Source organism: Sinocyclocheilus rhinocerous, unplaced genomic scaffold (assembly GCF_001515625.1).
Source record: "Sinocyclocheilus rhinocerous isolate Xijiao unplaced genomic scaffold, SAMN03320098_v1.1 scaffold262, whole genome shotgun sequence".
NCBI classification, from domain to species: domain Eukaryota; kingdom Metazoa; phylum Chordata; class Actinopteri; order Cypriniformes; family Cyprinidae; genus Sinocyclocheilus; species Sinocyclocheilus rhinocerous.
Genome location: NW_015641038.1, coordinates 834,604 through 844,121, shown reverse-complemented (window position 1 = coordinate 844,121; position 9,518 = coordinate 834,604). Strand labels below are relative to the sequence as shown.

At 40.5% G+C, this 9,518-nt stretch overlaps 1 protein-coding gene across 1 annotated transcript; it reads left to right on the top strand.

Annotated features, from left to right (window-relative positions):
* LOC107754275 (RNA-binding protein 24-like) lies at positions 1-9,304 on the top strand. The gene is made up of 4 exons (XM_016570665.1): positions 1-440; positions 2,273-2,396; positions 2,870-2,924; positions 8,113-9,304. Exons 1-4 carry the CDS (start codon positions 273-275, stop codon positions 8,453-8,455), a joined length of 690 nt encoding a protein of 229 aa, XP_016426151.1. The 5' UTR covers positions 1-272; the 3' UTR covers positions 8,456-9,304.
* The last annotated feature ends 214 nt before the right edge of the window (positions 9,305-9,518 follow it).

Sequence of the window (9,518 nt, the reverse complement as noted above, 5' to 3'; positions counted from 1 at the left end):
AGAAGTCACGTCAGTTTGGAAGAGGAGTTTGACCCACCTGATGATCCTTGGCTCAATCCGCTCCACATTAGGCTACTTACCACATTAATCTACCTCTGACATTAAACCCATCTGCGAGCGTGCGTTTTATATTTCTCAGCAATCGCTTTTTGTAACTTCTAGTGAATATTTTAACGGAATATTAACGGGGTGATACGGTCATTATCAGTCCTAAATTGCACTATCGACTTAACCTTTTTTATTTTTTTTTGCACTTGAGCATTTTTGTGAGGATGCATACCACCCAAAAGGACACCACTTATACCAAGATATTTGTCGGTGGTCTTCCGTATCATACGACGGATTCCAGTCTAAGGAAATATTTTGAAGTGTTTGGCGAAATAGAAGAAGCTGTGGTGATTACCGACAGACAGACTGGAAAGTCCAGGGGTTATGGATTTGTAAGTATTCCCACTATGACGTTAGAGGCTGTCAAACGTAAACTTTGAAACAAACATTTTGCGCCACGGCTGTGTGACAGCGTGACACAACACATTTAAATGGCAACTCACCAGATCTAATGAAGGCGACTTTTATAATCAAACACACTGAGTTTCTGCGTAACGCGCGTGCTTGACGACTCAAATACTAGCTTTAGTAAGTGGCCGCTAAACCTTTCAAGCTTTTACAATTGTTTTACGCTATCTGCTTGCATTTCTTTTACTGGCTGATATTGAAACCTGTGCTGTAAAAGGGACAGTTCACCCCAGTTAACTCACATTAACTCACCCTCATGTTGTCCTGGCGAACACGAAACGACATCTTAGGCTGAATATCCCAGTCCCTATTCACTTTCATTTTATGTAAGAAAAGACATAAGGAAAGTGGACTCTGTCTGAGACTGTCATCTCCGTTTGAATTCTAAGAAATTTATGCGGGTAATAATTTGAGTAAACGGCCCCTTTAAATCTAAAATACACGGAGTATAAATTTAAGCCACATGCCACATGTTAATCAGAATATTCCTGATCGAATAAAGTGCACAGCTTAAGTCTAAAACAGGCCCTTGTTGGCTCAGCTGTCGAGTTTGACTAGAAGCACCCTGATAAGAGTTCCTCAGCGACTGAGTAAACAAGCCAACTTTAAAAGTTTTGACAGTCCACACAGCAGCAGTTAAGGGACCCTAAGTGGATTTCACAATAAACCTGTTGCCTGCTTCACGAGAATATCCAACATTAGAAGTAGAAAACCTGGAGTGACCTAAATGTCTTTAATGATTTTTGTTAGCCAGACATCTTAGAAATAAGTAAACACCAAGTAAAGCACACCATCTTGTGTTTAAAGCCTCATTTGGGGCAGAGGTCATGAGGGTGTGTTTCAAGCAATTATGTGAAGTCTGCAATGGCTTTCTCTGGCTATTTAGTACCAAACAGGGTCATTGATGCACAGGCCCTTGTTGGCTCAGCTGTCGAGTTTGACTAGAAGCACCCTGATAAGAGTTCCTCAGCGACTGAGTAAACAAGCCAACTTGAAAAGTTTTGACAGTCCACACAGCAGCAGTTAAGGGACCCTAAGTGGATTTCACAATAAACCTGTTGCCTGCTTCACGAGAATATCCAACATTAGAAGTAGAAAACCTGGAGTGACCTAAATGTCTTTAATGATTTTTGTTAGCCAGACATCTTAGAAATAAGTAAACACCAAGTAAAGCACACCATCTTGTGTTTAAAGCCTCATTTGGGGCAGAGGTCATGAGGGTGTGTTTAAAGCAATTATGTGAAGTCTGCAATGGTTTTCTCTGGCTATTTAGTACCAAACAGGGTCATTGATGCTTGGATATATATATTTATGTTGCCAGAATTAGCATATCCCTTTAGTTTTTAGAGCATTTGTTGCTTATGTATCTCTCATGCACCACACTTCTCTATTTTAAACTAGGTGACTATGGCAGACCGCTCTGCTGCAGACAGAGCTTGTAAGGACCCCAACCCCATCATCGATCCTAAATGTCTTTAATGATTTTTGTTAGCCAGACATCTTAGAAATAAGTAAACACCAAGTAAAGCACACCATCTTGTGTTTAAAGCCTCATTTGGGGCAGAGGTCATGAGGGTGTGTTTAAAGCAATTATGTGAAGTCTGCAATGGTTTTCTCTGGCTATTTAGTACCAAACAGGGTCATTGATGTTTGGATATATATATTTATGTTGCCAGAATTAGCATATCCCTTTAGTTTTTAGAGCATTTGTTGCTTATGTATCTCTCATGCACCACACTTCTCTATTTTAAACTAGGTGACTATGGCAGACCGCTCTGCTGCAGACAGAGCTTGTAAGGACCCCAACCCCATCATCGATGGCAGGAAAGCCAACGTTAACCTGGCTTATCTCGGAGCCAAGCCACGGGTGATGCAGCCAGGTGAGGCTTCTATGTGTTGCTATGAAGAGCAAAGAAGATAATATTCATGAGTGGAAGCCATTGGTTAACAACTGCATCGCTCTTTTATATATTGACACAATGACTAAGGATGACCAACAAACCCTACAAGGTTTGGGTGACAAAGCGCAGATAGATTTATGTTCCTGCAAAAGCATAGGCATTTTTCAGTTGTGTAGTTTCTTTCTTTGTACATGCACTGATGTTTACCTAAGGTTTTCAGGGCTTAATTAATGGTAAACAGTAACTGTAAAGGAGATTAGAGATGTAATGATGTGATTGACTGTAAGCTATTGTACTTCATGTATACAGTCCCACTGACTTGGCAAACTTCTACAAAACAGCAGTTCCACCAGTCTTTATCTTTAGCGGATTTAGTTGGGATTATAACATTTGTCATTTTGTAAAAATGATAAAAGCAATGTTAACATGCTATTTAATGCTTTTGTGTGCAGGCTTTACTTTCGGTGTCCCTCAGGTTCACCCTGCTTTCATCCAAAGACCATATGGGTGAGTAACAGTAACACCTAGAACTGTGAAAAAAATGATTATGTAGGTGTTCAGTGGTAGTTTTAAACATCAAACCAGTTTAAGGACCAGATTATGAACTCACAGAGTTCATAATCACATGAACAAAAGTTTTTTTTATACATTGATAATAGGGAAGACAAGATGTTCAAATGCTTATTCATAATTACTGAATCTTATTTAATACTTTGATTAATTAGATTGATGTTGAGAGTGTGTGTGTGTGTGTGTGTGTGTGTGTGAGAGAGAGAGAGAGAGAGAGAGAGAGGGTAAGAAGATCTTTTACACTGGACACTATAGCCTGACTCAATGTTGTCTATCTTTCTCTGGTCCGACAGGCTCGATTTGGGTTAAGATAACTGGTGGTTTGAGGAATAGCTCTGAGAGCTTTGTGCAGATCTGTAGCTACAGTACCTGTAGACTCAAACACACACAAACAAGCTCGAAAATGGTGATTACAGATGCATGTATGTTGGTTTTATTTTGGTTTGGACTTTCACTTTTAATAGTACATAGAGCTGTGTGTGCCTTTTTACAGTTATGAAGTGGTGTTGATAGCTTAACTGTGTGCTTTTTTTAATTTAATGGAAAAAAGGCTAGTTTGGGGTGCTAAATTTCCGTGTTGTGGAGGAGTGATAACTTTGCCACTGAGCAAAGTGTGATTTTACTTTGCTTCCTTTTATTTTCTTCACTTTTTATTTTTTATTGCTGGAGCTTGTGTTTTTGATCATTTATTATTTTATTTAATTTCTTTCACTTTTTTGTGTTTTCTGGTGTCTTGTTATTGGAGTGAGTGCCGTTTTGTTTTGTGTGCCATTGTTGATCCCTCTTCACGCCAACCCAACAGCCCGACTACAAACTTGCACGTTGCGGTTTTATTTTGCTCACTGATTGGGCATCCTGTCACACTCACAACACAGAGACTGACATGTACCGTTCTCTCACCTCTCCATCATGTGTCTGTTCATTTCTCCTCCTTTTTCAGCTCTCGCTCTCTCACTGTTTCTCCACTGTCGTCTCTTTACTCTAGCATGGCCCCGTGCGGCGTTAAGGAAAACAAGCTTCACCATTGTTTTGCACAAAGGCTGTAGTGCTGACACTGCAGTCGCATGAAGCTTTCTCTCGCTCTTTAACACTGTCTTTCTCTTTCTCCCTCTCTCTCTCTGGCTCCGGTCACTGTCACACACTCTCTCTCGGCTTGGGGGGCTGGGCAGCTCCTGACATTTAGCTTCGAGATAAACTCAACAAGGCCCAACATGCGCCACATTGCTGCTGAGATGGCACCTCTTGCCTAGCACTAGTGCACTGTGTTAAGGCATTTTTTGACGGTGTTGTCAGGAAGCTGCGTGTCAAATGAACAGTGGCATCATACTTTGACCTCAAAGCGGTTGGAAAATGTTGTTCAGGGGCCAAACGCAACCAAACGGTGTTGGTAGTCAAATTGGAACTGTGTAATATATAGGCCAGGTTTGAAATTTGCAAAGTCATGCCAGTTCTGCAACTTTCTTTGTAGAGTTTCTCAAGAGTTCAGTGTTAAATATGCCATTATCACACATAGTGTGTAAAAACAACCTAACCAGATCATGACAACGAGGAGCATCTGGCCAATTACCTGTCTACACAACAAATTTACCTTCGGGTATTAATAAAGAAGCCTTGAACCTTGAATTTGTCCAAAGTGTGTAGCATATGTAAGTCTAGGTCTTGTTGCCCTATTCATAGTTGCACAGCTGAGATCTTCACAGATGACAACAGGTGACTTTTAGTTCTTTGGAACTCCAAAATTGACCTTTATGTAGACACAAACTTCAATGTTCCTGGGCTGCAGTGGTCTAGATGGAGAAATTGATATATTTATGGTCGCTCTTGAGCAGCACAGTACCAACAATTAATTTAATCTCTGTTTGAAAGAACCTGATAACCAGTTGTCAATGGGAGTAAGTTGTTAGTATAAATCACTGATTATTTTGGCTCATAGTCATGTGACTTAAAAAAAAAAAAAAAAGACAGATCAGATGTGTAGTATTTTCTTAAGTGCTCACTAGACGAATAGATAAAGATGTAGAAGGTGAAATCTTCTTCCATTTAGAAAATGGCGTTCTAGTGTGGAATGACCGAGGAAGCAGAAAATAGCGTCCAGCCCTCCCTGTCACTCACACCGAAAGAGCTGCACTGACTGTGTCTTGAGTCAGCTGCACTTTGTTTAACACAAAAGTGGTTGCGCAAGGTTTCTGTCATTTCTCTGAAACTTGGTACTGCTTTTAGACAGCGTGTTCGGTAGTATGAATCCCAATGTGCTAAAAACCAATAGACCAACCTAATATTAGACCATGTTGTGACAGACATGCACTGAGCAAGAGTATTACATTTAACCTATATATGTATTTTTTTAATTTAATGTTTGGATTTTCTTTCTTAAAGATGTGCTTAGCTACATCCATTAAGAGCTAGAAGGTTTATTCCATTTATTTATTTGCTACTAACTTTACTACTTAAGCTATTCTTTATACAGTCCAGAGTCAAAAACACCTTAGTGACCAGCCACAGTTCTTTAGCAACCGCATAGCAGTGCCCTAGCAACTACCCAGAATTACTTTTGCATGGACAAGCTCTGCTTATATTCTGTTGTCATATTTTGGTGCAATCTCAAAATTTATTGATTTTTGATTTGATTGGTAACATTCTCATACATCTAATTATTCTAATTACTAATTTTATGTTACTTAATTAATTTAATTGAAAAAAGTAAAAGAAAAAAAAAAAATGCCCATAAAATCCGGTGGACAAATATTGTCCCTTAATTTGTAATAGTTAAGTTGTTGGTGGTTAATTATTATTAATAATAATTAGTTCATTTCTGGCACTGATACATATTTAAGTCATAGAATAAATGTGTTTGTTTAATATTTTAAGAGCCCAGTGTGCACCTTGTTTTAAATTAGCGAAGTATTTTATTTATTAAATGAGTGAATAGTCACTTATGTGTGGTGATGTTTTTGTGTTGTGGTGCCTGTGCAGGTTGAATGTGAACTTCTCCATGTTTGAAGCCTACAGTATGTAGAGTGTGTTTTCACTGTGTTTGACTCTTTTGTGTATGACTAATGGTAGTCTATATTAACAAAATCCCTGCTGTCATCTATGAAAGATTTCATAAGAGCATCTTTGCCCTTTGATGTTTTGAAGTTTGTTTTTTGGGGTGGTCAGGGGTTGAGGTTTGATTTGATATAGTTGTGTGCTACAAATAGGGTTGCCATGATAGAACTGTTCTCTCACTTTTTCAAACCAACTCGGAAATATTGGAAGTAATTAGCTCATATTCCAGTCATAAACATAATCTTAATAAATTGTTTTTCCCCCAACAGCCACTGTTCCCTGTTTCTTTAAAGTCAAAATTTCACCTTAAACTCAATTTAGTTTTTCATAAGAATCTCTTACCCTAAATTCTCACAGATGTCACTGTCTTTTACAATATAGCTGTATTGCCTTATTAAATCATATTTAGTGAGTCACAGGCATTTCAATGCATTCTATCATCCCTGAACTAATTTAATAAGTTCTCACCTGTCTGTGTAGTGCAGACAGTAAATGTGAAAAGCGCTCTGAAAGTGCAATGGGGTACATAATGAAAGGCAGAATGGGCACATTGTTCCTGATTGCTTATTTAATCAAAACTCCCCTCTGTGTGCGCTGTCCAGCCTGAGGCTTATTGTCTAAGTGCGGAGGGGGAAACAGCCAGCAACGTCCCTTTTTGAAAACTGTCCAGCTGTCAAAGTAGCCCTGACATATTCACAATGCTCCCCTCATCTCCTCTTCGCCTCTCCTGGGTCCTACCTTCCCCCATTTCATAGGACGGACACAGGGGTGTTGAACGCATGTGACTTTTAACACCGATGATTCCGAATCTGTTAACTTAGCATTTTAAGTATTAAAAGGTGTTTTATATTTTTTCGAATGTTAAATAATTTTCTCCTGTCCCAGGTTAGCGTACAGACAACTTTTAGACAATTGTAGGTTGATTCGCCCAGAAAGTGCAAACACTGAGGCGTTATCAAAACATTGCTCTCTTTTGGCGCTTTTCCACTGCACGGTACGGCTCCGTACGGGTCACTTTTGGGGGGGGTTCCATTGGGGACAGTACCTGGGACCTGGTACTTTTTTTTAGTACCACCTCGGTTGAGGTTCCAAGCGAACCGTACCGTTACCAAAACGTGACGTGTAAACTCTGCTGATCACGTATTGGCCGGAGAGAATCGTCACTACCTGCGCCACTGAACTTGCGACACAAACACAACAGAACCGCTAGATTTAAATCAGCACAGCCAGCGAAGGATCAAACACAACTGTTTTGAATGAGCGCACCTTTTTTTAACAACCAAAAAGTGGTTGTTTCGTGGTCTGTTGAGGAAGTACAGACGTTCCTCTCGTTGATAGCAGAGGAGCGGATCAGCCAATGGCATGAGCTTGGGGGCGGGGCATCTGATTGCTTGACCAATAGCTGATGGGGATAATGTTCAGTTGGATTTAACTTTCTTTTAAATATTAGAGGGTGAATTTTTTTAAATTTTTTTAAATACCTTTAATTCTTAAAATTTCATGGCTTTGGGGATGGAGAAACCGCAACTGTTTTGAACGAGCGCACCTTTTTTTAACAACCAAAAAGTGGTTGTTTCGTGGTCTGTTGAGGAAGTACAGACGTTCCTCTCGTTGATAGCAGAGGAGCGGATCAGCCAATGGCATGAGCTTGGGGGCGGGGCATCTGATTGCTTGACCAATAGCTGATGGGGATAATGTTCAGTTGGATTTAACTTTCTTTTAAATATTAGAGGGTGATTTGTTTTTTTAGTTTTTTTAAATACCTTTAATTCTTAAAATTGCTCTGTTTCATGGCTTTGGGGATGGAGAAACCATTTGTTTGACCAATGACACATAGGGGAATTTTGGAAAAACCTGTTTGAAAACAGTAATTATTTGGTAACGCTAATGGCATAGAAATTACACTTGTACAGAGAGATATCTATTTTGGCAACCTTATATTTCTAATCACTAGCAGGCATTTCCGTGGTGTTATTGAATTGTGGAAATGGGGTGCTTGGCCGCACTGTGGTTGTGGTTCTGTATTTGATGTGTCCATAATGCAATGCTAACATGCTGTTGTATTTGTCTCTCACAGGATCCCCACTCACTACGTGTACCCGCAGGCCTTCATGCAGCCCAGTGTGGTCATCCCTCACATCCAGCCAGCGGCGGCCTCCGCCACCGCGTCTTCACCTTACATCGACTATACAGGTGCAGCCTACGCACAGTACGCCAGTGCTGCAACCGCTGCAGCCGCTGCAGCCTACGAGCAATACCCGTACGCTGCCTCTCCCGCCGCAACTGGCTACGTAGCTACCGCCGGCTATGGCTACACCATGCAGCAGCCACTGGCCACCGCCGCGCCAGGGTCTGCAGCCGCAGCTGCGGCCTTCAGTCAGTACCAGCCCCAGCAGCTACAAGCCGAACGGATGCAATAGCAACCAAAGAGGCGGATGGGAGATGCGCAGGGAGTAGACACCCAGCGACTGCTTCTAGATGATGAAGAGGATGCTGATGAAAATAGTTGCTGGTTGTGGGTTGATTGCAAGAGGAGGAAGACTAGGAGCATATGGGAGGGGGATAGTAATTGGTAGAGAGATTATTAGTGAGATGGGAACCCCATTGCTTTCCAACTTGCTGTGATTAAAGAAAAAAAAAAAACAACAAAACAAAACCCCAAAAAAAAGATCGCAGAAATGGATGGAATCTAGCTTTTTACTGTTATCATTATTATGTTATCTTTATTTCGATAATTAATATTAGAGTAGGATATTTATTATGAAAGGAGGTATGCAGCAACTAATCACTGTGGTATAGGTGCGTTGTAGACGAAACCTTTAGTCCCGATGCTGTCGTTTAATGTAGGCGACCATTTTTCCGAAGGACACTTGGAAAAGTCCCACATTGTTTTGATTCTAGGGCCCCTGATCTTTATATTTATTCTCTTTTTTTGAGGGCTCTTTTTGTTCTGTCTTCTTCTCAAGTGCATTTGTTTTGATCATCAGGGAAATGGAGCATTTTTCAGCGAATTAGAAATTACAAACTCTGCCAATCAGGGATAGTAGACCTAACTGTGGCGAAATGGAGAAAGATCCAGTGTTAGCATGTTTTATGTATTGTGAACTACCTTTTTATCTATCTGATGCTGAATGTCCCCCTTTTCTCTGACTCCTGTATTGATCTCCTGACCTATGCAAAGCAAACAGGCCGCCAGGGGACAAAACAAAGTGCAGGAACAGGAGATAATTTCTTTTGCTCCCCCACAATGGGCATCGAACAATTTGAAGGCAGTCTTGAAAAGACAAAAAAAACTGAAACGTATTGTATTATATGCTTACAAAACACTCACGGACTAACAGGTACACCATTACACACAAATTTAAGTGTTAATGTCTGTCTGTGGGTGAGGGAGGACACACACACACAACGATTACTATGTGGGGAAAAAAGCATGGGGCATTGCTCAGTACTAGTACTAGAATCCGGGAGCAATTGCTGTGT

Excerpts from the sequence above, each read along its gene's own strand:
- LOC107754275 (XM_016570665.1), top strand. The coding sequence starts at position 273 with ATGCATACCACCCAAAAGGACACCACTTATACCAAGATATTTGTCGGT. Across the intron at positions 2,397-2,869 it reads GCCACGGGTGATGCAGCCAG|GCTTTACTTTCGGTGTCCCT; the intron begins GTGAGGCTTCTA and ends TTTTGTGTGCAG. Across the intron at positions 2,925-8,112 it reads TTCATCCAAAGACCATATGG|GATCCCCACTCACTACGTGT; the intron begins GTGAGTAACAGT and ends TGTCTCTCACAG.